This window comes from Accipiter gentilis, chromosome 8, assembly GCF_929443795.1.
Source record: "Accipiter gentilis chromosome 8, bAccGen1.1, whole genome shotgun sequence".
Taxonomy (NCBI): Eukaryota; Metazoa; Chordata; class Aves; order Accipitriformes; family Accipitridae; genus Astur; species Astur gentilis.
The window spans coordinates 34727875-34754921 of NC_064887.1; the positions used below are offsets into that span (position 1 = coordinate 34727875).

The window sequence follows — 27047 nt, forward strand, 5'->3', positions numbered from 1 at the left end:
GGGAGACACCTCCCCACCCCCCGCCCCCCTCCAGCTTGTCCCCAAGCAAGGGTCACTGCCGGAACGATGGGTGATTTCTTCTGCGCCACGCCGGGCATTTGCACTAATGCATTTATTTAGTGTTAAAGGGAGGGGCACCACCAACAACAGAAAAAGCAAATGTACGCAGGAAAAGGGACCAAAGACAGTTTGGTGGCTTACGGTGATGCCAGCAGCTGGGCCACCCTCCGGCAGTATGCCAGACTAATGAAGGAATGGGCCTGCACGGAGCACCGGGAGCTGCTCCCACAGGATGCACAACCACGCCGAAAACAACGTGAGGATTGGAGGTGTGCAAATACCGGCCAACGGCGAGCCCCGCTCGCTGGTCGGACTCGTGCTCCTGGGAACCTGCTCTTGGAGAGGTACGAAGCCCAAGGAGCCACGCAGACACTGCGATAGCCAGCCTTGGAAAGGAGACACCCCGTGTATTTCTTGCAGCATAACCAAAAGAAACAAGGTGCTCTGCAAGGATAAAGAGCAACTGCTGAAATAATTAGTGTGGGTTGGCACCCAGGGCACATGTGCGTTAACGACGAGAGCAGGTGCAGCAGGGCAGCCCTGTTTTGCCCCTCTCAAGTCTAGTGGCCAGCTGCGGAAGGCACAGTGCTGCTGGCTGTCAGTGCCTGGCACCTGTGGAGGGGACAGGGGGGATCACGCAGCTGCTTGAAGGGAGCCACAAACCCACTGGGGAGGAGTCTTCAGTCCAGGCTAAGCATCCAGGAGGTAAAGCCGTCTGGCGGTAAACTTCCCACTCAGGGAGTAGGACTTTTGGGGGCCAATTTGCAATTTCAGCAGAAGTCTTAGCGTCAGCACCAATTAACTTCCTCCCTCAGCCCCATCTGAGACCCAGATGGGAGGCGTAAGCCAGCCTGTCCCAAGTCTTCTGGTGTTTGCAACATAAATATGGGAACAAACTTTAGTAAGAAATCATTTTTGCTTTCCTGAAGAGTCATCCCATGTCCTGCAACCAAGGTTTGCAGCATGAAACCCCTGTCTGTGCTTCTCCCCAGTAATTCTGCCAGGGTGGGCTTTCTTCACCACATTTTGCTATCGACCACCTGGCAAACTCCTAATTCACTGTACAAGGGAGACAACTAGGCTATCTGACACTGCTGAGACAACTCGAGTGACGAACAACTCAAAGGTAACAAAAGGACTGAGAAGTCATACAGAAACGTGACCTAGCTTTGAATCTCCTTCCTGCCCTTTGGTTGCTTACAACAGAGGTGTCCAAAAAACAGCAGTTGGGAAAAATTAAGACATCCTATTTACAAGTTCATATGCACTTGAAATACATAATTGAGCCCCATTCCTCTGATAATGCATGTCATGCACCCGCAGAGAGAACGTGGCTCAAACGGTCATCAAAAAAATCTTTAAAGTTTTTTTTTTTTTCTTAAAAAAAATAAGTTATTTTAGACCTGACAAATCACTTGCCAAAGGGAAGCAGCTGTTAAACAGAAGCAGTTACTCAGTTATACAAGAGCAAAGAAAGCATCAGTCAATGAGCTTTAGAGGCTTGTATAACAAAGGAGGCAATTTTAAAAGCTTTAAGAAACTCACTCTGGCTAATGGTTGTTTGCCAGCTCTCAGCTGCATCAACCCAAGTTTAAAGCTCTGGGGTTTCTAATTGCACCCAACCAACCCATGGCAGGACACTACACCCTACAGCTCACCTGCGTGTAAGCTTCTGCCAAGGGGTGGTGGATGTGAATGCTTTGCTGCAGACTCACCATCGTATCTCGGCAGTAAGTTGGCAGCACAGAGCCGGCTCACAGGAGGAAGGCAGCATGGGGCAGGGGGAGTTCGGCCAGGGCTCCCCTCCCTTGCCGTGGCTGCGTGGGTTTTCACGCCACCGTTCCTCCCGGTAATGCTTTTGGCTGGCAAGCACCCGTGGGCTGGCGATGCGGTTTGTAATGCTCAGTGAAATAATTAATTCCTCCCTCACCCCATCCCATCCTCCCCAGGGCTCGCTGCTCTGTCTGCATCCGACTGCAGGTGGCTCGGGACCGCTGCAACCAGCTCCTACCTGCACAGGGTGGAAGCACAGGGGCCAAGTCCCCCTCCAGCTGCCTAGGTCCAGACCTGGAGCCCAGGTCCAGATCACACCGCACCAGGGGAGGAGGCAGCTCCAGTCCTCCACCCCCTCTCCCCGGGGCCAGGTGAGGTGCCAGCGGAGCCGAGCTGTGGTCCTCAGAGGAGAATGGCGAGAGCTGGGTGCGGGTTTTCTTGCCGGGGATCTCTGTGGGCGGACGGAAACGGTGAGAGTTTCATTTCCCCGTGCTACGGGGGCAAGGGGGCGGGGAGTGGGCGTCCAAGGAAGTTCAGTCCATCACAGGACAAAAAACAGGATGAGCACCACCAGCAAGATGACGAAGAGGACAATAATTGCACACCACTGCCGTCGATCTGGAAGGAAAAGGAAGCGTCAGCCTTCCTGCTTTAACGGGGAAGGAAAATCAGGGGAGAGCTTTTCTTTGCTGTACTGCTAGGAGCCCAATTTAAGCTTAAAGAAGCCATAAAAAGCCAAAGCAGTGGCTCCTTTGGCAGCATGCCCCACTGTAGCCCACGGGGCAACAGTGTTTCTCCTCCAGTATACATCCATTTTTGGGGACAGCTGTGGGAATTTTGAGGCTTCTCTGCAACCAAGTTCAAACAGATTTGATTAAGCCAGTTCAAAAGCAACCTGGAGGAACAAGTAGAGAGCTGCTGTGCGCTGCTGCTCATTTGTGGACTAACCTGTTTGCTAAAGGAACAAGAAGGGGTCTGGTGAAAGCTGCCCAAAAGAGCTCTGCCAGGAAGAGCTTGTTGGCAGCTCCCCTTAGGAGAGTGCCAGGAATGAGGTTTTTGCCTGATGTCTTTACACCTTGCTGGCCCCGTGCACAGTCTGCAGAAGCAAAATGCTACATCGCCTCTGAGAGCTGCTATCTGTCCATGGCCACGTCTGTGATGGCAGAGGGAAAGCCCCTGCAACACGATGGTGCAGCAGGGAAGACAGGGCTGCTGGCACCCCCTAACCTCTGGGCACAGCAGCTACCCCAGGAAGAGCCTTCCTGGTCAGCCCTGGCGCATGCTACACCAGGGATAGCAGAAATGCTCTTTCACAACTCTCGGAAGCACTCTGCAACGATCAAAGCATTTTTCCCAGAGGACAGGGGAGACATGTGAGGTTTGCCAACAGTCATGCCACCACTGGGCTACTGGTGACCCAAAAGTGCACTGTCAGCACTACAAATGGTCTCTCTAGGGCTGTATTTCCACAACCTCATAAATCCCTTGGCTAGCCTAATCCTGCAGAGCAGGAACACTTCTCCTCCTGACTTGCTGCTGCCTCCACAAGCTACCTGAGCACTCATGGGAGAAGGGTAACGGAGGAAGCGACCGCCGGGCGCACTGCCAGGGCTCAGAGAGGCAAGCCGGCAGCGGGGGACTTCCCGGCAGGCACGCTGGGCTTCCTGTTTGCTCTGCCCGAGGCGCCCTGCCAGCCCACCGGCTTCAGGCACAGCCTTATAAGGACTTTTCTCATGGGTTCAGCCTCCCCTCCAGCACAGAAATCGCCTCTTTCCCCTGCCAGCTGAGAGATATATCTGACTGACAACAGGCCTGCAGGCGCCAGCAGCCCAGGGGCGGGTGAGATTTGGGAAGGGGCTTGCTGCAGGCAAGCGTTTGGTGCAGGGGAAGCCACACACAGTGGCGAGTGTTTTATGGCACCTTTAAAGCTTTTGTTCAGCAGGCAGCCTGGGAAACTGCAGCAGAGCAGGAGTCTGCAGAGCTGCCCCTCCTACCATCTAGAGGGGGATTTTCCCACCACAGCAGCAGCAGCATAAATAGAAAGGCATCTGTAAATAAAACAAAGGCAAAGGACAGGCTGCAGAGCAGTGTCTGGGCAGGAGGAGCTGCAGGGCTTGGAAGTCTTCTCCCTCTTTCAAGCACTGAGAGTTGCTCCCTCCCCTCTGCTCGGGTCTGGGATGGCTGTCAGTGGGTGGGAGCATGTAGCGTCCCAGCTCAAAGATCCAAGGGCTTGCCTCCCTTTCCAGGACTGGATCCCACTTCCCTGGACCTACCACTTGTCATGTGAGACACTTTGGCAAGCTTCTTCATGACGTTATCAAGCCGCGACTGAGTGCTGTCTAACTCATGGGAGAAGTCGTCCAGCATCCTGGGGACAGAAAAGCACGGCACTTGTCAGCAAGCAGCAGATCCCATGTCCCTTCAGGATTTCTCAGTGCGCTCATACACACTGATCTAAACACTGACGTGATCAGTGTATCACACCTTGGCAGAGAAAATGAACATAGCCCCATCTCCTGAAAGCACTCAAGGTAGGCAAAAAAGCCTGCTGAAGCAGCAGCTCTGCTTTGGTGGAAAATGGGAGGTCATTTGGGACACCTGTTGGACTGGTCCTCCCTGGGTGTTCGTGGCTGAGCAATATGCACCCCACAAGGTGAGGAGTGAGGATTTTCCTCTTTTTAAGAGGTAATTCTCATTTATAATGTGTGATTAGCAGAGCCTGGTTAGATAGATCTAATTGCCAGGTCAGGGCTTGCAGTTGAAGCTAAAATCTTGTTCCGGTCATGTATCAAGCGGGAATGAGATTGGCAATTGCTTTTAAGCAGCTTTTTAAGCTCTGCATAAAAGTTACCCCTCTACTTCCTCCACACAGCAACTGTAATGAATCTGAAAGCCTTCTTGAAGCTGTGTTTTGTCAATGCCAAGAACCCACTGAAGAGAAACAAGCATATCCAGAATCAAGGTACCAATCCAATCATCTCCAGCCAACGGGACTTTAAAGCTTAATACATTTAAAAGGACAGCCTCCTTCACTTGGAGTTCTAGGGCACTTGTTCAACCTTCATTCAGTGGGGAAAAAGAAAGTTGTAAAAAACTCATTGCAGTTGTTATCTGCTACTGTCTAGCAAGCACTGAAGGCTTACGTGATGATCTGGAAACAGAAACACCACAATGATCAGCTTCTGTGAGAGAAGACTCTCATGCTGCAAGACTTCATACAGGAGGTGGGTTTAAAGTTCCTCCTCTCCATCAAAGACAGTATCACTTCACAAGGGACATAGTCCTCCAGACTCCCATCAGCCAAATAAGGAGGGGTTTTAGGCACAAACCCTTCAAGCCTCTCTGGAAGTGGTAGCTGTTAGCCTACATAACTGGAAACTTTATGCACTTGCTTGCAAAGGACAAAAACTGAGAAAGGAATCTAATTTATATGTAAATGATGGATGCAAATTACTTTGTGAGCTACCCTTTAACCCTTTGCGTGGGTGAGGGTTATTTTTAGCTTTAACTATGAATAGCAGCTCTGTGCTGCGTGTTTCAGAGTGGCAAGACAGAGCTGAGAACTCCCAGGTCAAGCAGTTATCCAGGGGCAGCACAAAACCCTGTGGAGTGGAAAAGCACCCAGTATCCCCATTACACAGCACCTCCTTCCCTCATCTGTTTGGTACTGCTGGCTGCCTGAAGCCAAGGAGCTAACTGTGTGCCTTAGGGAGAGTATGCAAAAGCAGAGAGAAGAAAGTCTAAGCTAAGTCTTCCTTAGGTGCAGGCTTTCAAACAAACGAGACTGCAGTTGGATCCTTACAGGCTGCAGTAAGAAATGCTTTCCACTGCCTAAAACCAAAGGCTGGCTAAGAGAGACTGCCTGAGGGACTAATAAATTCAAGGCCCTAACAGGGGCAAAGATGTGTGCGAGGACCTCCAGCTGTGTTGCAGCCAGCCCCATACCCCACGGGGTTTTCAGCACTGTGTCTCACACTTACACTGCTTGCTCCTCCAGCTCCCCGCCAATGCGCTGGGACATGTTCTTCAGCACCCCAATGCTGCCAGAGACCAGCTCCAACTGCTCATCTTGCTGCTCCACAATCAACTAGGGCCAAAGAGAAGGGAAATGGGCAATTACAGGTCTGCTGCCTCCTGCAGCTGGGTCGGAGCCAGCTGATCTGGTGGACAGACACTCACTGCTCAGCCAACATCAGCTGCAGGGCCTGGGCACAGACCTAAGCCACCAGGAATGAGGACCAAATTCCTAAGAAATGCTGGAGAACCGACAGCCGCAGGAAAGCCACCCTGGCATGGCATCCCCACAGCATGGCAGGCTGCAGTCTCCTGACATCCCTGCAAATGCAGCCTCAGCTCAGCCATGCCCCCTGCTTTCCCTGCTGCACCCAACGCTAAAGCAACTCTTCGAAGTCACAGGGACCGGTCATCAAACCCTCTGCAAGCCCCTCTGCCCACAGTGGGTACAGCAGCGGTCACCAGGGAGCCACACTGATGCTGTGCCTGGGAAATGCTGCAGCTAAAAAGGGGTTAATGCAAGTAAAAGGCTGTTGCAGCTTCTAAAGCTAAAAATAGCAAGCCTGGCTCTCAACGTGCCAAAGGAATAGGTCTGCTGGTTTTAAGTCATTTTCAGGGCACAGTCACACTAAGGATTAGGTTTACCCTAGTTACCTATTTCTGAATCTATTTATCTTCTTAGAGTCACTAGGTAAAAATCGTCTGAAAGCTGGGGCGGCATCATGGGTCAGAAGCTTTAGCAGAGTTTGCCACCTCTGAGAACCTGCCTGTTTAAAGGCCTGTGTTTGGGTGGGCTGCTGCATGTGGGTCTGCACGCTGCCCGGGCACTTCTCCAGACAAAATCCCTCAGCAGCAGGGAAGCACCTCGCCAGGGGTTCTCGCAAAGCCCTTGCACAGGCTTTCTCACGAATCTCATGTTGACAAAGGCAGGAAAAGGAAGCAGGCATGTGCTCCTGCTCCTAGCTTGTTCTGATGAAGATGCACACAAACACCAGCAAACATCAGCTCATTTTTTAACCAGGGGAAGCTGCATAAGAGGCTCTTTTCAGTTTGCAATGTTTCTACTCTTCCAAGGATTTCAGCAATCCTTGTAGCATTAAAGCTTAGCATGCTAAATCTTCCAGATCATGCTGTTTGCCTTCTGTACAAAGCAGAAGACCCAGGCCTCAAGGGTTAAAAACTCTGTGCCAAGATACATCCAGAGCTGTGCTGTACAGGAAATGCATGCATAGGTATATGCTGCAAGCAAACAGCAAGGCTGTCAGGCTCCTGGATCCAGACCAGCCAAGGACTGGATTTTTTTTGGCTCTTGCAGCCCATACCTCACCCCCCTGCACCCATTTGGCAAGCAAAGCTATTTAGTCCACGTGGTGCCAGCTGCCTTACCTGTTGTTGAGCTTGCTGCTCCTCGATGAAGTGTGAATTTGCTAATTGCAGCTCCCGGTCCAGACGGCTGTATTTGTCAGGTCCAGAGCTCCAACTCTGACTCCCACTTTCTCCCAGGAGTGCCTAAACAGATGCAGAAAGCCCTTAGCAACACCCTTGTGTCTGCTCACAGCCTGTCTACAGGGTGTAGCAGGAAGGCAGACACGGCAATATTCCTGTACACACGCATACAGCATCCTTTTCCTCCCGCTCTATTGCTACTCAGCCAGAGTGCTGTCATGAACTAAACAACGCACTACCAAAATGCCAGCCTGGGAAGTCTCTGCAGCCTGATATTGCAGATATACCTCTGGAGTGTGACCAACAGACAGTGTAAGCAAGAGGTCTGCACAGCACAAAGGACTAGCAAAGGTCTGCTCAAGAGGCAGCACTGTGTGGTAGGACATGTAAACTGGGAAGTATCCAGATATACTGTGTTAACAGATGTATAGCTTGAACTGAACACTGTGCTACTAATGACAGGGACTTAAGAAGGTCTGGATAAAGTACTTAACCAGTTGTGCTGACGGTAAAACAGTGCAATGTATAACCACAGCAGTGTTATATGCTCATGTTCTTTGATTCAGGCTACCTGTTCCTCCAGCATACTGTTTAGTTGCCAGCATACAAGACTAGACTTGCTACCTGCTTTACAACCTGAAGAGAGAAGCTTGTGCAAAGCCAGGAGAGATGTGGCTTTCCAGCTGAGTAAGTCTGGTCCCTGGAAGGGGTATAACATGAGCGACAGATGCTGGAGAATGAAAGCGGCCTGCAGCTGAGGAGCTGCACCCTGCAGCACTACATGAGGGCTAAGGAGCTCTGCCCACCAGTATGGAGGCAAGTACGATTTGTAACGAGACTACCTCGCAGCTTCTGGTCGTGGGCAGGAGGGGACAACCAAGTATTTCTGAAGAACAGCATGACAATGACAAGGCTGCACCAGCAGGCTAAATCCAAGACTGTCTCTATGATTCATCTGCCTTACAAGGTTCAAGGAGGTGTGAGGAAAGCCAATGGACCAACCATGCAGGAAGCCAGCAGGACATCTGGCTTTGCCCCCGAGACAACAAGCAAGCTCCTGGTTCTCTCCAGTTTGTGGCAAGCGCAGCTACCACTTATTTAACGCAGTGCACTAGTTTTGCTGCAGCTTCAATAGAAAGGCCTGTTTGCTAGCCTTAGCCTGTGAGGGTCAGGTTGTTGCCAGTGAGCCTCTCAGACATGCTGGAAAAGCTGCTGCAGCCCAGTGCAGCACAAGCTTCACAGTCTGGAGGGAAGGCGAGGGGCTGGGGAAGGGAAAGGAAGATGGCAAGGGGAAGTCAGTTTTCCTGACCAGATGTCACCACACAAGCTGGGCCATATGGTCTCCTGCAGCTAGCAGGAACTTCACGCAAAGGAAAGCAGCAAAACACAGAGACAGCTACAGACTTTTTTGAGCAAGGGTGTAAGGGACTTTGCTTCTTCAAGCGTTTGCCAAGCATGTCAATTAACCCTGTAACAAGCTCAGGAATCAGCTCTGTGCTTCTCAGTAGCTTGTTGCAGTTTGTCATTTATGCCACAAATGGTAAGACTGATGCAGTCAGGCAAGTTCCTTGTATGAAGTACACACCAACTTTTACTGAGGCAGCTCTGAGATCTCCTTACAGCCTCCCTGCCAGCTGGGAAGGAGCACAAGCCGCATCTATTTCTATTCCTTAGATTACAAGTGCAGACAACCTGAGACTCCTTCCGTCTTCTTACATGGCTAACTATTAAGAGAGGCAACTGCGTGAAAGGATATTGCAGCATCTCAGCTCCTAAATACAGCAGAGCACAGGATTACATTCACTGGCATGGATTCTGAGTCTGTTCCCCCCGAGGAGGAGGGAGATTCCCCTTTCTGTGGGATGATGCAACACTGACAGTTGTACACAACCAGATCTGAAGACAGAGACAGATGGTGAGTGCTGACTTACTGCTTTGAGAGACAGGCTTGGAAAAGAGTGGCAGCAACATGCCTGCGAGAACCAGCTCTCGGTCAGCAAACAGACATGGTTCAAACACACAGCCTTGCTGCAGCATGCAAGCCCCTTCCCAGAAAAAAGATTTTTAAGGGGATGAACTACAGACAGTATATACTATTGTTACAGCTTTTATGCAGTTTTGATCAATGCTACACACTCTACCTTACGATGTGGGGCCTCAGAGTAAGTGAAAATGGAAGTTTCACCTAACACATACCTTAAGACAACAGCTGCTAGAGCTGATAAATCCTCCTCACTCCTTAAAGTACTAGCCACTGCATTCACTTAACTTGCCCGTTTCTGGTTCTCACCTGCCTGTTTTTTCTTTCAGCCAGTGCTTGCATGGAGGAGTTTGACATCTGATCCTTCATTTCCTGTTTGTTCAACAAAAGAAGAAATATGTGAGCATTGGATTTGAGGTGACAGGCAGTTTCAGGGTGCTACAGGGCCCTCTATACCCAGCAAGGCTTCTTTAGGGGGAGTGAGGGAAAGGAGATTTTCTTTGAAAATGTAAAGTTTTGAAGAGTCTAGAAGGATACTGTAGAAAGCTTCAATGCAGTTTATCGTTTTAATAATATTAGAATCAGCAGCAATGGGGTATTTTGAAAATATTCCTTATTTACTACTCGTTTTGCTCTACTACAACCAGAAGCACTTTGATTTGTATAATACTGAACTAATGTTCCCATTGATAGACTATAAGGAAGAGTCATGTTCTTCAAGGTCTTGGAAGCCCGTAACCCGCTGCACTTTATTCCCAGTTGCACCTGGTTTTACATTGCATAGAATGAGATAGATTTCCTGTCCTGTGGCCATCCTCTCCAACCGTGTCTATGTCTTCTCTTTTATCAATTAAGTTTTGCTGCCAAGTTCGCTAGCCACAGAAGGATCCCCATCACAACGTAAAGTAGTCTAGTTTTTATAGGGTCAACCAGCAAGTAGTCAATATGATCTAGCAGGGGTTGATCCACCAGCACAGTTCTGACGTCACCAGAACATTTAGGTACGTTTTACAGTTCAGAGATGTGCAATACATCGCCTAAGAGCGCCAGATCCCACTCGGTTACTTCACACCAGCTAATGCACATGCTGCTGTGCATCACGAATTTCCCCCTGGAAACTGGAAGCTAGCTGCATAATGCCACTAATGAATTTCATACAATAAGAGACGCTGCTCCAAAACCCATTAGCCAGCAGTTTTCAGTCGGGAAAAGAGGACCATAGAGTGGGCTTGCCTGATCCTGCCCGTGTGGGAGTGGACTACACTGAGGGCAAGGCAGCGAGCACATGCCTGCTACCCGGGGCCAGTGCGGTTTTGGGATCAGTTCCCAGGCAGCAAGCCTTAGGAACTGCATCCAGACTGAGGGACTGCAGGTAAAGTAACAAGCTTACTGCCAGCCACAGCAATGCATTTTGTGAAGGAGGAACATCAGAGTCACGAGATGCAGCAGAAACTAAGCTACATGCAGTGTGGCTATTAATAGGGAGAAAACTTCCTAACTAGCATCTTGTTACCAGGCAGTGAAGCTTTTGGGAAGATGTTTCTTCTCTATTTATTACCACCAAGTTGTTAAAATCCTCCTTTTGCTTCTGAAGTGTGAGCTTAAACTAAAAAAAAAATCTTCCCCAAGTTAAAAATAAATCTAGTGGTTGTTTGGACTATTTTGTAGTGGTAGGAAGTTGAAGTCACCACGTCAACAATGCTAGGCTTTAACCATCTGTCAGTGTTCAAAGTGGACTCTCTGTTTTTGAAAACTAGTGCTACAAAAGCACAGGACAGTCACGATTTCCTTCAACTCTGAAGGGAGGCTCCAGCCTCCCCTGCATCACAGTGGGGTCCTTTACTCTTCCTTCCCAGTTTCTATAGTTTCCCAGGCTCCCTGTTGCAAGACAGATATGAAGACTCAAAGGGGCAGCAGCAGAAAAGGAGGGTATGCCACGGGCTACCTGCACCCTCGCAGCCCCAAACCTGTCTGGGCAGCCCTAGGAGGGAGTGCATGGGGAAGAGAAGGAAGCCTAAGAAAGAGCAGGTAGTAGGTTTATTCTCTGCTCTTCACTTCAACACAGAAATGGCCACAAGCTTTCCTTTTTTTTTAACCACCTAATCACTCACCCCTGCCTTCCCCACACTCCCACCCCAAGCCCACGTTCCTTACCCTGACCACCTGCCGTGTGCTCGTGATAAAGGCTTTCCTGATACCCAGCTCTGTCGCATCGAGGTTGAATTTCCGTGGGTTTGCCTCAACAATACATGGGCAGCAAGTCAAGGAGTCCCCGTTAGCGGTGTTGGGTATGCAGACAGATACACAAAGCCTGAGCGTGCCGCTGCAGGGGTCTACCAAGTGGCCATTGTGCTGAGCCTTTCACCAAAATTTGACTAGCAAAGTACAAAACACTGGAGGAAAAAACAGGCATGGCAGGAATGTCCTAGGCAGTACACGCACCAGTGTGAGGTTTCTCTCTTGCATTTTTTTAGTTCTCTGATGCTGTGCAGCACTTTCAGGAGTGTTCAGATGAACATGAGGGAAAAGGAGTATTTCTGGAAGCCAGCCTAAAGTATGACTGACTACACAGAAATCCGAATTCATACAACACAATAGGCTTTCTAGAACAAAGCATCTTAGGATATACCTTGTCAAAAGGAACACAAAAAGGCAAAAGGAAAATCCTTTTGCTGAGCACATTTGGCTTCATTTCTCATTTGCAGTTTGAGAAAAGCTGATGTAAATGCAAAATTCAATCCCAAATAGTCCTGATTTCTGCAAAAAGTAACTACTGGCAAGCACTGGTACTCAGCTATTTAGTACAACTTGGGAACCACACGCCTCTACCTCCAAAGGACCACAGAAAGGATATTAATTGTTTCATCCAAGTCTTCCAGGTCCCACTCGATGCTCCGCAGATTGTTCCTGAGCTCATTAGTGGTCCAGTCGATTTCTTCTCTTGTGGCAATGGAGGGATCTTGCAAGAGCTCTGTCCACCTCTGGAAGAGCCCCTGGGCGGTGTTCACAGCTTTCTGTACCTCCCTGCAGCCAGGGTCATTAAAGAGAAGCAAAGGCATTATCATCAGTTGCTCTGCAGCAGTCACGCCAGGACAGCCCTGTGTCCAGCTGAGTAGGAAAGCACAACTTTCTCCCAAACATCTTTCCTTGAAACAATTTTTAGTTTATTTTGTAAAATAAGGATTTTGTAAAAAAAGGATTTGCCCTACCTGCTGGACCATCCCATCTCTTGTTGCAGCACAAAGTGCTGAGCAGCAGGAACTTACAGGTCAGCTATTAATGAAGGGACCTATTTCTTTAGGGAAGGCTTCTGTCGAGTGTCACACAGGCAAGCCAGGGCAGAGCATCTGAACAAGGCAGCTCTTTGGCAACTAATGTTTTACATTCCTCTCAACAGCTTTCCTCTGAAGATTCCCGACTACCTCTGTAAGATACCCCAAGGGCACACAGTTACAGGAACTGTCCCCACAATACAGCCAAGCAGACTGTTGAGTGCAGCACTGTTTATTTTAATTCAGCATTTAAAAAATACACAGCTCTACTACGCTAGCTTAGGGAACAGAAGTCTTTTCTGCTGCTCTAAGCTTTTTGGAGATGAGTGCATTCACAGCACGGGAAGGCAAGCTTTGCTGACAGCACTGAACACTGCTTTGATGGTTTGGAGCAAGCAGGTCTGTAAGTTCAGGTCACGGTCCACCACCGTGGTTATCTGTATTTACAAACTTTGCGGTCCCAAGCCATGAACTACTCCCCCAGGTTCATGGGAAGCTGGGATGAGGGACGCAGATGAGACCAGACTTTGCTGGTGTGAAAGGTGGCCACCACGAGCCTAAGGGCTTGCACACAGCATCCACGTAAGACACAAGTGTTTATCGCCAGTGAAGGAAAGCAGGTTATCAGCAGGGAAAGCCCAGGACAGATGAACTGAGCCTGCACCCTGCAGGGGTGCCGGGACCGCAGCTCTCTTTATGTTACGCCGTGGCCTGAAGTACTCAACCTTGCTGTCTAAGCTGCAGTCTCTCAGCACCCTGATGTGTATCCCTCCTCACATGCCCACAGCTCCGAGTCTGCCACATCTAGTGCCCTAAAGTCAGCAGCCCACACTGAGGATCTGGAGCTTCACTCCCTCCACCACTTGCTAGCAAAAGTCTTGGGTTTTTTCTTCCATCTGGGCATAGTTGGGGAAGTACCCACGTACACACAAGCAGGAATTTAAAGCAGAGCTGGATGTCCTCTGATAGGAGGAATTACAAACTCCAGGAATGCAAACTGAACTCAACGTGGATGGCCTCCACCAGCCCCTTCCACCCCAACCTGCCGGGTAATAATTAATGCTGGGAGTGGCAGCACATCCCCTCTCCCCTCCCAGGCCTCCCCTGCACAGCACAGGAACCTCTCTGGAAAGACTGACAGGACATTCGCTCCCCACCCACAGCGACTGGCATTTTTTCCCCCTTAGCACCGGTTCAACCTGGTAGAGTGATTCACTTTCCCTGGCTGCACCAGTATCCCTTTCCACACCTCCTGTGCTCACACAGCTCTCCCCGCTGCTGCCCTATGAGCACCTCCGCTCCTCCTTGGTGCTGCTTCACCGTGATGTGGGGCTGGCGACCACCCCGCAGCTGAAACCGAAGCTGGTCCCAGGGCGGTTTTTAGAAACTAAGCTGCTTTCACTGTATTAATTACATTTTTCCTTTCTTCTTGCCTCGACCACCTTTGATTTGCGTTTGCCTTTGTTCGGGCTCTTTGCTCGCTTCCTCTCATGGCTACCGTCCATGCTGCAGTTCCTTCCCCACCTTGGCCCCCGCTCCTCTCCATCTCTCTGCCTGGACACCACAACCCTTGCCTCTTGGGGATGCCGCCCACCAGCCAGCCAGGCCCCGGCGACATTTCCCAAGCCACTGCCAGGGCGCTCCGATGGCGGGGACATCGAGGCAGGCTATCCCCAAGCTGGGGAGCCGCACCTGCAGACAAGGCAGCTCTGCACCTCCCGCTTCGCCGCCCGGCCCTGCACCCCAGGGGTGGGAGCGGGGGTGCACCCACAAAGCTGGGGCTTCCTCGGAGCGGGGAGCCTTTCGCGCGGGGAGGCCCGGGCGCGGCCCGGCACCTGCCCGGCACGGCACAGCGCCTCGCCCCGGGGCCTTCCGCGCCCGCCCGTCGACGCCGGCCACCCCAGCTGGGCCCGGGGCCGCCCCAGATCCCCCCCTCAGCCGCAGATGGTGGGGGACGGAGGCGCCATTTTCCCTCGCCCCCGTCGCCTCCAGAGACCCCCCCCGACCGCCGCTCACCCCCTCCCACTCCCCGGGCCTCCCCTGCTGCGGGGCGGCCGTGCCCAGCCCCCCCCCCCTCCTCCTCCTCCTCCTGCGCCCGGGAACGGCCCTTGGCTCCCTCCCCGTCGTGGTCGCCCTCCCCAGCCCCCACGGAGCGGGGGTGTCTCCCGAGGGCCGGCGCTCACCCCTTCACCACGAAGAAGGGGTCCTCCATCGACATGGCGCTGCCGCCGCCGCCGCGCGCGCCCCGGCCTCCGCGCGCCGCCCGCCACGCCCCCCTCCCCCGCCTCGCCCCGCCCCTACTCCCCGCGCGTGCGCGCAGCGCCGGTATGTGTGTGTGGGGGGGGGTGGGGGTGGTGTGTGTGTGTGTGTGTATGTGCGGGAGGCGGGGTGGGCTCAGGTGACGTCGTGGTCGCCGCGCGGGTCGCGCGCCGCCGTGGCGGCGGCGGCCGCCTGAGGGAGCGGCGTCGCGTCGGCGGGATCGCCGGGCCGGCCTCCGGGAGGGGTGTGCTGTAGGGGCACGGGGCCCTCCCGGGTTTTCCGGAGGGCTTCTCCAAGGGCCGGGGAACCTCCGGCCCGCTGGGCCCTGGGGAGCCCTTCGGCGCTCGGGGCACGACGTCCCTCTCGGCCCTTCGCCGGCCGGCTTCTCGGCACTGAGCCGGCACGTCCTGGCTGCCGGGCCAGGGTGCCTGGCAGGGGGGGGCTCGGCCGGGCTGCGTTCCCACCCGGGCGGGAGGAAGAAGGGGAAAGCGACAGCCAGTCTGCTCTGCTCCCGCTACCCTTCCTGCCCCGGGGACGAACAGGCACCGCTTCCTTCCTCCTCCCTTCTGCGGGGCGAGAACAGCCCTTCGCCTCTCGGCTTTTGTCCGTCCCAGGGTGAGGAGCCCCTCTTCCTTCACGCCCCCCTCTCCCTAAATCTCTGGGCTCCTTAATAGACCCTCAGCTGCAGGCACAGGTAGCCCAGGGCCTAGAAAAGCTGGCAGGAGAGGGAGGGTGCCCGTGCAGCGCGAGGGGATGTTCCCGTATACCCACGGCTGAACTCCCACTGCGCAGCGCTCTGCGTGGGGGATGTCCCTGCGTTGCTCCCGGCGTGGGACAGGCAGGCGTGACGGTCGATTTTGCAAAAGCTTGGCCGGGAGTAATCGCCCAAATCTTTGCCCTCTTGACCAAAGTGCATGTCCCTGCTTGCGCTTCCCGAATGTGGCTGTGGTCCAGCATCCCAAGCAAAGGCAGTGCCGGTTCACTGAGGGAACAGGCACAAAACCCATTTGCAGAGATGCCTCCTCAGCATGTGAACTGGATACCTCATTTTTGCCATCGCAGCAGCTTTACTCACGAGTGTGGGGTGGGAAGGCTGTGGCACATGTAAAACCGGTTTCTGCAGTTTGCGGGGTGAGAAAGCCGCCTCCTGCTCCGGCCAGCCCCATGCCTTTGGAAGCCGCAGCTTGCCAGGTGTGGTGCAACAGGTGGCAGCTTTAGGGCTTGTGTTTGCCGGCCCTTCCTTGCTGTACCTTGGATGGCTTGTTTCCCACGCCGCCAGGTTTTGGGGGGTCCCCGCCAAATGGGCTGTGCTGAGCGCAGGGGGTTCCCTCCAGGAAAAAAATGGAGTGCCGAGGAGTCACTGGGCCAGTTTGCCTGTCCCTGTCCCCCAAAGTCCTTGTACTCCCCAAAACCTCACGATCCTCCTGTGATTTCCACCTGTGCTTCACGCTCTTCAGAGCTCCTGCCTCCCCCATTGCCACCATTCCCCACGCTGTGCTGCAGCCCTTGTTTCCTGCTCTGGCAGCTTTGGGCTTCTTGCTGGGATAGAGGAGGAAAACCAGTGTGTTTCCAAGCAGGGGAAGGAGCGCTTGGGATGGGCTGGAGCTGCTCAGCAGTTCTGGTTTACTCCTGCCAACAACGTTCCAGCAGAGGCCTGGTATTTACGGGGCACCCACACTGGCTCTCCTTTGGGTGCTGCAACACTGCAGGGACAGTGTTTCCCGATGCACCATGCCTTAAAGACTCAAGTATTGCAAACGCGCTTGGAGGTGGCAGGTTGTTCCGCAAAGTGAAGGACCCCGTAACCCACCTGTCCAAATGCGCACCCTCAGCGGGGACACCCCTCCAAAGCAGCACGGAGAATGTCGTAGCCTCATTGCTCTGTGTTGGGAGCCTCCAGGGGATTTGGTCGTAGTAGTTAGGGTGCTTAAAGACGTGTATTCTGAGCAGTGCACGGAAGGTTATCAGGGTTAGGTTTGTTCAAAAGCTTATGAAAGTCCATCAGGGGCAATTCATAGCGCTCGCCTTTCAGTGCGCTGAGGCTGCGCGGTTTGGCTCGTTCTTTGCCAAGCGTCCCCTGAAACGTTCACCACACTGGGAATGAAAAAGCAAAAAGCTCCCATAGCATCTGCGAGTTACTAGCTAGGAATTTCAGAAATCCTTTAATGAATTATATGAACACTTTATTCACTTAATTGAAAATAGGTTTTTACACATTTGCAAAAAAGTGTAAAGCTTTGCAAAGCTGTTGAGGCCTGAAAATAAGGAGGTGCTACCAAAATGTAGGGAAGTTGCAAATTTGCCAGGAATAAGAAAGACAGCCTTTTCTTCAATGCTGAAAATAAATTTACACGATGTAGTAAATGATTTAGATTTTCACATGAAAGCCATGCTATGTACTGCACTGCTACGTACTTTTTAGAATGGGGGCATTTTTGCCATTTTTTGTGGGGAGCCCTGACTTTTGGTTTGGGAGCAGCGGGGAGTGTTTTGGTAGCTTTTTGGCATGCTTGGCTAACCAATTCCTCCCTGCGAGAGGAGTGCTTGGTGCATGGCACACAGCTGCAGAACTGGTCAGGAAAGATCTGATTAAACACTTCTGCACAGAAAAGTGCCAACTCGTCAAAATCCCAACCATCTGCCGGAAAGAACTGGGCTCCCTGAAACTTTTATCAGGAAAATTTTTGTGGCGTGTGTGTACACGCACAGGGGTGGGTGTGTGATCCCGTACTAGCCTGGTGCAAAGAATATGCATTTGGCATGGAAGAGGTGGCTTTTCCTCTCGGGGAAAAGCTTGATTGGTTTGAATTTGGATTTCTAAAAGTATAGGGGACGTTTTTTTCCCCCAGAAAAGGTCTTACAGCTAGAGGAAGAAGTGATAAAGCAAATGGGTTTCAGAGGCTTCTGTGTTTTTCCTCCTTGTTTGCATTTTTAGTGAAAGTTGTTGAAGATTTTAAGTGGTGGTTGTAAGAGGAGGATTAAGGCACTGATAACTTGATACGAAACACTAGTCTGTAGCTAAATATTCAGTGTTATGCTGGGCAGCAAGGGTTTCCATCAAATCCTACCCACTTGTGACCCCTCTGCCTTTGTAACTACGTTTCCTGAGCCTCATTTTTACAAATCTGCGGAGACTTCACTGTGAAGCGCAAAGGAACCAGATGACATAAGGCCTCAGCCATGCAATGGCATGGTGACCTGACAGCAGCAACTCTGAGGCGTTAAAAGAAAAAGATGCCAAGAGGTGACTGCTCCTTGCCAAGAAGGTGGCTTGGATGCTAGATGCTCATGGTCCCACGTGCTGGAGCTGATGGATTGGGTTTCCTTGGGCTTGCAGTTGTCTGGGAAGGGGTTAATCCTGACCAAAGCTTCTCCTGTGGTCGTGGCTTTCCTCCTGTTGCCATCTCTTGTGGGCTCTCTGTTGTTCAACGAGAGCTGGTTTCATGCCATAGCAGTACCCTCGGGTGGGTTCGTAACAGTGCAAGGCCTGTGTGCAGCAGAGGCTGCAATCCCTGATTGGGCAACTGGACAAAAATGGTAAAAATGCAATCAAGAGTGGAATAAACGAGCAAATGCAAGGTGATAATTCATGATAGGATGTGGGATGACTATTCAGAATAAGGGTTGTTTTGGAGAAAATTAATTTTCCTCTTTGTAGTGCATGAGCAGTCGGTTACTTAAAGAAGATGAAAACGGGAAATGAATTTGAGAGCAAAGGCAGCATTACTTTCTGCAGGGTGAACCTCTGGGACTGCCTGCCACAGGATGCCAGGGATGCTGAGAGTTTACCTGGATCCAATAAGAGGTTAAATTACACAAGTAGCAAGGCGCTGGACTGCCAGAGTCCTCGTTACTCTTTTAAGTGGGTGAAATTAGAAGGAACATTTTCCTGGCTACCTTTCCCCATAACCTTCCTTGTTATCCCCCTGTCCATGGACAACCTTGCCAGGGCTCTGGGCTCCGTCACATAGTCAGCCCCACAAACCAGGTGAAGGACAAGGTGGCCAAAGGAAGGTCCCTACAAGAGGGAAGGGGCACAGATCAGAAGGAGCAGGGGGAATCAACACCTGCTGGCAGGCACAGACGCTTTATTTCGCAGTTTCCCTTGATGGTGGGAGGAGGGATTCGGCACAGAGAGGATCTGCTCTGCCCTTGCTGCTCTCGTCGCTGGCTGCTACTGCGAGGACTGAGAAGGTTCCCTCCTGGCATGCCTTTGGGCTTTTAATAAGCACCGCATGTGGTGTGATTTGCTGGCAAGGACCCTGGTCCCCCTTTTCGTTCGCAGGGAGCGGAGCAGGCAGCCTCTCCTAGGGTAATGGCTCCATGGCCCCGGAGTGTCATTGTACAACCTCGCTGTCGCGCCTAAGCGGGAAGCAGTCGCACAGAGGACACATCTGCTCTCTGGGACGTGCAGAGGGCTGCAGTCGTCATTTGCCCGCTGGTTAAAAGAAAGGTGACATTGAGATACAGGGAGAGAAAAAAAAAATAATTAGGCTGAGACTCCTTTGGGCAGGCGGTCTACTCTGCGGTTTGCTGAACTGTGACTTTGGTTGGCTCCGTGCGGAGTTCGCACGATTAATTTGAGATGTTTAACCCTGTGCTGGGCCACAGGTGAACACCACCGAGGCTACAGCCTTCTTTAGCAAAGATTTTGCTGGGGAGCAAACTCTTTGCTAAACACTCCAGCAAAAAGCACTGGCTTTGCTGGGCAGCCAGAGGGTCGTCTGCTGGGCTGCATCCCAGGGCTGTCCTGCTTCTTTTCCCCCTGGACACAAGGCAGCCTTCGTCTTTGGAAATGGCACAGAACCCATTGCAGGCATTTTAGAGAGGGAAAAAAAATACAGGAAGGTGGACTACAATAGAAGGGTTGTCTGATAGGAAACCCCAGACAAATAAATGCATTTTTTTTCCCCAGGAAACCCAAGCCAGTTCCATAAAACACTGAAAGATATGGGGCCACATTTTTCCAAGGGAAATGGCTGCCTGAAGAAGCCGATAGCTGGGAATGGGATTTTCCCTTCCCCCCTTTTGTGTTTGGAGAGGCTGCTGGAGGAGTAGCAGGATTTCTGATGGGCAGGGGCTCCAGGTCACAGGTCTCCAGGGGAGGGAAAGAAGGCAGCTCAGTGTAAGGGAAAGGAAATTTTAAATCATTTGTGTAAGGGGAAAAGGGGGATTCCCAGGTCATCGGTGAAAAAAACCATGTGTAGGAGGGAGTCCTGCCTGCCTGGGGTATCTAGACTATCAGCTCTGCCCATGAGAAGGGGGTTTTTAACCCTGGAAATCCCCTTTGCTTTCTAGTATGTGGTTGTGCTGCAGGCTTACACCCCGCTCTGGTTTCAGGAGCGGGTGTCTCTGCGCTCTCAGGGAGCTGCTTCCTCTCCTTTGGGTTTAGGGTTGTATTGATTTGTTTGTATTTGTTTCGCTTGCGCGTTCTGTTTGGTTTTCATTCAGCAGTGATTAGCGGTTAGTACTCTCGGCTGTGTTTTGGGATGTTTCCCAGCTCTTCTGACCTTATCTCCAATCACAGATAAACCAGAGCAGTTGGGAACCCTGGGGGATTAGTTACCGATATCCCATTGCGGCAGGTCCAGACCACATCCATGTGAATCATTGATTTTTCTGAAGAAAAACCCCCAAAGAACCCCAAACAAGCCTCCTCCTCCTCCTGAGCCCTGTGTGGATCCCTCACAATTCAGATGTTTGTTATTCTCATCTAGAAATGAACTCAGGCTGCAGATGAATCCACATTTGGAAATGTTCCTCCCCGTCCTGTTTCACTTCCATCAGCAAGCTCTGGGGATGCGCTTGGATCTCCCTGGCCTTTGGCTGTCCTGAAGCTCTGTTTTTGCTGCAGGCAGCGGTTGGTGCGAAGGCTCTTGCCCCAACCCCACCGGTGGTGAGGGAGGTCTGGCTGTTTCATTCCCATATTCTTCCCGTGAAGGATCTAACTCACGAATCCTGGTCCGAATCGAAGAGAGAGGGGACGATGCACTGCGGTGGTGCTGGGACAGCCAAGAGAAGTGATGGATGACTTCAGCCTGCGCTTTGAGGAAACCCTAATTTCACCGTCTGTCCTACCCAGAGGATTTTCCACCTCTTTGCTGCAGCTGGCTTCTCCCCGGGGCCTGGGCCACACATTTGGTGACAGCCAGGGGCTGGCGGGGGGTGGGGTGCGGGGATGGGGACAGGCGCCGCTGTCGAAACAGGATCTTGCTAACCACATCCTCAGCCTCACCGCCGCAGGTCGAGGCGGCCGCGCTGCGCGCCAGATGGCTGTGCCGGTACGGCCCCCAGCCGCGCCGTCGCCGCGTGGGCTGCGGCTGGGGGGAACGTGAGGACCCCCGGCCGGGGTTTTGCCAGCCTAGCTGGGGACGCAGGCAGCAGGCACGCAGCCCCGGCAGCCCACGCCGCTCCCGGCCAAGATGCGCGAATCCCCGACGAGCTTCCCGGTGCCGACCCTCGAAGGCGGACTTAAACGCCTCTGAAAAACCCAGCGGTGCGCGCGGCCCTCTGCGATTATTATTTGTACCACAAGCTGCTTCCTGCCCCGAGCTGCTTTTATCTCGCATTGTTTTCCTTTCCAGGTGGGGCCGTGGGCTCCCCGCTGCTCGGCCTCCGGGGCTGCCTCCTCCGCCGGCTTGCCGGCCACGCCGCCGGCTGCAGCTTGCTGGCGGAGAGGCCACCTTTGTCTGCCAGCCCGTCCGCCCTCCTCCTCCTGCCAGAGCTATTTCGGGAAACAGCAGCTGAGCCGGAGGATTGTTAATTGTTCCTCAAACCCCTTCCAGCCCGGTTAGATCACATGCGGAGATTAGAGCACCCCGTCACACCCTTTCCTCCGCCTCCTTCTCCTGTATCCCCCCACCCCGACCCGCAGGTATGGGGGGCAATGCCCCTTCTGCGGGCAGGCGGACGGACGCGAGGCGCGTCCGACTTTCCGGGATGCCGACCCCACGGAGGCGACGGCTCCCACGCCATGCCGAGCCGTGGGCATCCCGGAGATGCCGAGCCGTGGGTATCCCTACTCGGGGGGGACAACCCCAGCTGGGTCACCCACCGGCAGGGACGGGCTCTGGGTGCAGGCGGGAGCCCAGGGCAGGCAGGCAGAGAGACAACAAAGCCACCCCAGGCGCTGACCTCAGAAGCTGCCATGTGACTCTGCCTCTAACTTACTAAACCATGACATCAGCCTGGGAGGGAAAAGCAGGGCTGCCACCAAAATACTGCCTGGCTTAAACGGGCTGCCCGTGTGCTGCCGGACGGCCTCTGTCTGCGCTGCTGCCCGTCCTCTCCTCCTGCCTTCCTCTTGCACGGCCACCCCTGGGAGGGCAATCCTCCTCCCGTCTCTTCACAAAGGGCGTGAAATGCAGGCAGGGGCAGGGCAGATGTCAAGGCAGGGCTTCGGTGCCCCGGGAATAGCGCACGTCGCCGGTTGTGCCTGACACCAGGCGCGGAGTTGGTAGGTGAAACCGGCGGTACTGGGTACTGCCTGCTGCCTGACGGCGTGCACCCCTGCTCCTCCCTGCCAGCTCTCAAAGTCCCCTGTCTGAGCACTAATAGGGATGAGGGACCGCTCAGTACCCGTCCCCATCGCGCTTATCCCTGGCCAGGGTAGGGGAGAGGCTGCCGGCCCTCCCGCTCCTAGGCAGGGTAGGTAGCCAAAACCTGGCGACCAGAGAGAAATGGTGCCTCATGCCATCGGGGTGAGGCGGTGAGTGGCAGAACAGGTCGGTCCGCTCTGATCCAGGCATCTTTACTCAGCAGAGCTCTCACGCCGTGTCTCCTCCACCCACGTTCGGCTTTCTCCAGCCGGTGAGGTGGCTTTGCACTGTGGCTCTTCATCTGCATCCGAGTTGGGAATATACCCAACTGGGATGGATCAAACCTGGCTTTATCCTTCTAACTGGGGTCATCTCTGCTGAGGATGCGGGTGCCCGGATCATGCAAACAGCAGTCCCAGAGCAACGCCCCTGGTGATGCACGAGCCCTTTTGCGGGGGCACAACCGAATGCCGTGCCACGGAGGGGACACCGGTGGCGGGCAGACGTGCCAGCTGCGGGCGAGGAGGCATGACTGCAGTCCCAAACATCCCAGCCCAGACCTGCCCCGGCTGGTTAGACTGACCCGAGGGCTTAGGCCAGGGTGTTGCCGGCCCTCTGAGGCACGGGGAGCAGGTTCGGCGGGTCTGGAAACCCTCGGTTCCCACCGCCGGGGCTCGCGTCCCTCTGGCCTCCCACGCCGGGTGTGGGGGGGACAGCCCCGATCTCTGCAGCTGGGAGAGGCTCGCCCCGGTGCAGGCAGGGGGAAAGCCGGGACCAGCTGTTTTGGCTGGTGTTTTGGCTGTGTGATTGAGCGTGCTCTGGTCTAGTCGTTTTAAGATGGAGCATAGCAGGTTTGTGCAAGAGGAGGTGAACATTTTGAGATGTCAGCCCCCAGGTTGATGTGCTGTTGTGTTCAACATCCAGAGAGTGGCATTTGAGGTTTTCCAGCTGTGCTCAAGTGGGAGTAAAACATGCATTTGGTCCGAGTGTGGGGTTTTTGGGGGAGGAAGGCTCTTACTATGACAACTATGTCTTGATGTGGCTGAATCTTCACCTGGTTTTTGTTACTGCTGTGACCAGCCACCCCCTTGGCCTTCCAGCAAGCCGGGACGTGGTGGCAGTTCCTGCCAATAAAGCATCACGACGGTCTGTGGCTTTCCTTTTGGGGGGTCTGCAGATGAATCCCTTGGGAAAAAAAAGGATGGAAGTGAGTTGTCCTGTGTCAGCTGGGAATGGAAACTGATACTCCGGGGCAGCATGTTGAACTTCCTTAATTTTGGGCCCTTTCACTTCTTGCCTCCTCGCAGATGGTGGTTGCTCCTCAGTGGAAGAAGGAGGGTCCCCACTCCAAGCCCTGAAACACCCCCCAAGTTTTCTGGGAGACTTCCCCGGTGCCTGGAGCTATGTCTGCGGGGGGTGTGGGGGTGTCGGTTGTCCCCGGCGGCCCCCAGCCACCAGGCTGACCCTGCCACCGGCTTTCACAGCTATGGCAGAGCGAGGTTTCGGTTCCCACACAGAGTCCTCCAGGCTGCTGTGGTCCCCATCACCCCTGGAGATGCTGGTGGCCTGTTGTCCTCCCCTATCCTGCCTTGCAACCCTTCCCGCCCCCGTTGTGGATCTTCCTCTTCTATCCTGGGCTTTCTGCGAGCTTCGCTGCCAGACCCCTGGGGCAGATCTCCACCTGGCAGCTGGGCAGGGATGGCTTTCTGCTCAACGTCAGGGCAGATTTTCCTTGAAGTACTCGAAGGTGCACTTCGCCCTCCAGCCAACACCGCTACCAGTGCCTCCTCTAGCACAAGATGTCAGAGCCCGGCGCTGAAAAACCGGGGGAAACGTTTCTAACCTGAGCAAAACGGGTTGCTCTTGGTTTGTTGGTGGTGGTTTCCCTCACCCCCCGAAATGTTTCAGTTGTTTTGGCCAAAATTCCCTCTGCTGCCAGTCGGTCCGATCAAGCCAATGCGGAGTGCAGTGAAGCTGGGGTGCCGCTGCCGGCGGGTGGGCCCCACCGGCAGCCGCGTGCCGGCGTTGCCGCTTGAAGAGCCCTCTCCGCGGGGCGAGCTTTCGAACCCGCTCCCTTGCCTTCCCATTGGCCGGCGCGGGCGCGCGGGGGCCAGCCGGCAGTTGGAGCGGCCGGCGCGGCGCTCTGATTGGCCAGGGCGGGGGCGGAATAAAAGGCGGGCGGGCGCGTGGGCTCGCCTCAGTCGGCGGCGCGAAGGAGCGGCGTGAGGAGCGGGCGTGCGGGCGGTAGGCGCGGCTCGGCACGGCTTCGGCTTCTCCGCGGCACGGCGCCCACCCCCCCCCTCCCGGTCTCCTCGCCCCCGTCCCCCATGGAGTTCAAGCTGGAGGCGCACCGCATCGTCAGTATCTCGCTGGGCAAGATCTACAGCGCGCGGGGCCAGCGCGGCGGCCTCAAGCTCCACAAGAACCTCCTGGTGTCGCTGGTGCTGCGCAGCGCCCGGCAGGTCTACCTGAGCGAGCCGGGCTGCCCGCCCGAGCCGCCCCCCGCCGCCTGCGGGCCCCCCGAGGAGGAGCCGCCGCCCTGCAGCACCGCCTGGGCGGCCGGCGAGCCGCCGCCCCCGCAGGACGAGGCGGCTAGGGGCGGCCCGCGGCTGCCCGGCGCGGACTGCGAGGGCCCCCGGCCGCGGCGCTGTTGCTGCGGCTGCAGCTGCTGCTGCTGCGCGGTGGCGGCGGCGGGGGGAGGCGAGGCGAACCGCGCGGACTGCGCCACCGCCGGGGCCGCGACGCCCCCGCCGCCCCACTGTCCCCGGAAGCGGAGCGCCGGCGAGCGGGGCCAGGCGGGTTCCCCGGTGAAGAAGCCCCGTCGCGAGGTGGAGGAGCCGCCGCCGCCGCCGGGCGAGCAGGAGGACATGGAGACGGGCAACGTGGCCAGCCTCATCAGCATCTTCGGCTCCAGCTTCTCGGGACTGCTCAGCAAGGAGCCCAAGGGCCGGCGGCGGGCGCCCCTTGACAGCGGCGAGGCGGCGACGACGACGACGTCGCCCGCCGAGGCGGCGGCCGAGCCGGGACAGATCTGCTGCGACGAGCCGGTGCTGCGGACCCTCAACCCCTGGAGCACGGCCATCGTGGCCTTCTGACGCGCCGGCCGCGGGCCGCAGAGACTCGCCCTCCGCCGCGGGGAGGGGGGGCCCGGCGAACGGACGGACGGGCAGCCGGACCGAGAGGTGACACCCCCCGCCCTCCTCCCGCACCCCCGGCCCGGCGGAGGAGGGCGCCCGCCGTAGCGGGCAGCGCCGCGGGGCTCCGGCGCCGGCGTGTCCCGGCGCCCTGCCCCGCCGGACGGGAAGGACCGCGGGTCAGCGGCAGCAGCAGCACTTCCCCCTTCCCTCTTCTCCGGGTGCCGTCTGCCGGCACCCGCCCCGGGAGCGGGCCCGGCCCTGCCCTCCCGGAGTTCCCCTTCCTGGCCGGGCCACCGCCCGGGGGAGGCTCCTCGGCTGCTGCCGACACCGGGGGCACTCCCACTGGGTAGTATTTTAAGCTTGGAAAGTATTAAGTTTATTAAATAAAGTTTCTATTTTGGAAAGGTTTAGGTCAGAACTATTACATGGTGCTTTTTAAAAGTGTTTATTGAGAGAAACGAAGTTTACAGATGCTCTGACGGAAAGTCCTTGAGCCTGTTTGTTAGGCTTGGTAACTCCCGGTCTTTGTTGTATAAAGGCTTGGGACTCCCGTAGGGATTTTTGTACAGTGTTCTCCTTCAGTGATGTATCTTGTTTTGTATAAAATGTAATTCTACGTGTACAACACGTATTAAATATTTTCAACTCTACAAGCCTAGTCCCTGTTTGTGTCCCCGCTTGGCTCGGGCTGGGGAGGAGGGCCGCTGGGATCTGGGCAGGCAGCAGCCAGGGTGTGGTTGCTGCATGTCTGTGGCTGGATCCACCCTGCCTCGCCAGAGGCTGGGGCTGGGTTGGAGTCCAGCTCCTCTGGCAGCTGGGGAAGAAAGGGAACTTCTGTCAGGGCAACTGGAGTCCTTCCCAGGATCTTCCAGGTGCTCCTGTTGCTCCTCTGGCTGCAGCCTCTTCCCAGGGCTGGAGCTGCCGTGTCATCTGAGGTCTTGCTCAGAAAGTACCTAATGTGCAGAGTCACTCTGTGGGTGGAAAGCGGTTGCTAAATCCCAGAAGAGCAGCTGTGCACAGTCCGGCCCCAAGCTGCGTAGAGGCCTGTGGCACGGTCGGGCCGAGGGCTGGCCTCTGGCTTCGCCTGCTCAAAGGTCTAGGCTGGGGGCGTGCGAGCAGATCCTTCCTGGACGCAGGCTATGCTCAGGGCCAGCTGCTGCTCTGCCAGGGATATTTTTCAGTGGCTCCTCTTTGCTGTTACTTGCGGAGTAGTTAAAATGATTAATATCAGGGCTTTTTTTTTTATCAGTAAAACTATAACTGGGTTAAAGTTCTTGCTCTTAGGGGAGGGGAGGAAAGTTTGGCCTCTGCTTCACAGCAACTGAGGAGTGCCCTGAGGGTTTGTAATTAGACTGAATTGTGGGGGAATTTTTTTTTTTCCTCCTTGCTGGGAGATTCACTAGAGGCTTCTCTGCTCCTAATTAATGAACTTTTCAACTGACGATTGCATATCTGATGAGTCAAGGAAGATGTTTGTGTGCTGTGAAATGCAGCCTGGGATATCTGGCTGAACCTGAGGGGACTGGCTCAGGTGGGAGGTGAGCGATGACCAGTGTGAAGCATTCCT

General features: G+C 54.5%; 2 protein-coding genes across 3 annotated transcripts; one reads left to right on the forward strand and one right to left on the reverse strand.

Annotated features, from left to right (window-relative positions):
• Positions 1–74: 74 nt before the first annotated feature.
• Positions 75–14821, reverse strand: STX6 (syntaxin 6). Of its 2 annotated transcripts, XM_049809142.1 has the most exons (9): positions 14730–14821; positions 12129–12298; positions 11429–11523; positions 10788–10880; positions 9584–9646; positions 7234–7356; positions 5814–5920; positions 4107–4201; positions 75–2451 (listed from the first exon to the last, which is right to left on the reverse strand). In XM_049809142.1, exons 1-9 carry the CDS (start codon positions 14762–14764, stop codon positions 2375–2377), a joined length of 858 nt encoding a protein of 285 aa, XP_049665099.1. In that variant the 5' UTR covers positions 14765–14821; the 3' UTR covers positions 75–2374. The 2 variants fall into 2 exon arrangements, with proteins under 2 accessions (XP_049665099.1, XP_049665100.1); XM_049809143.1 differs by lacking the exon at positions 10788–10880.
• Positions 14822–24550: 9729 nt separating this feature from the next.
• On the forward strand, positions 24551–26413 carry IER5 (immediate early response 5). The gene has a single exon (XM_049809145.1). The coding sequence runs from the start codon at positions 24671–24673 to the stop codon at positions 25436–25438; it is 768 nt and encodes a 255-aa protein (XP_049665102.1). The 5' UTR covers positions 24551–24670; the 3' UTR covers positions 25439–26413.
• The last annotated feature ends 634 nt before the right edge of the window (positions 26414–27047 follow it).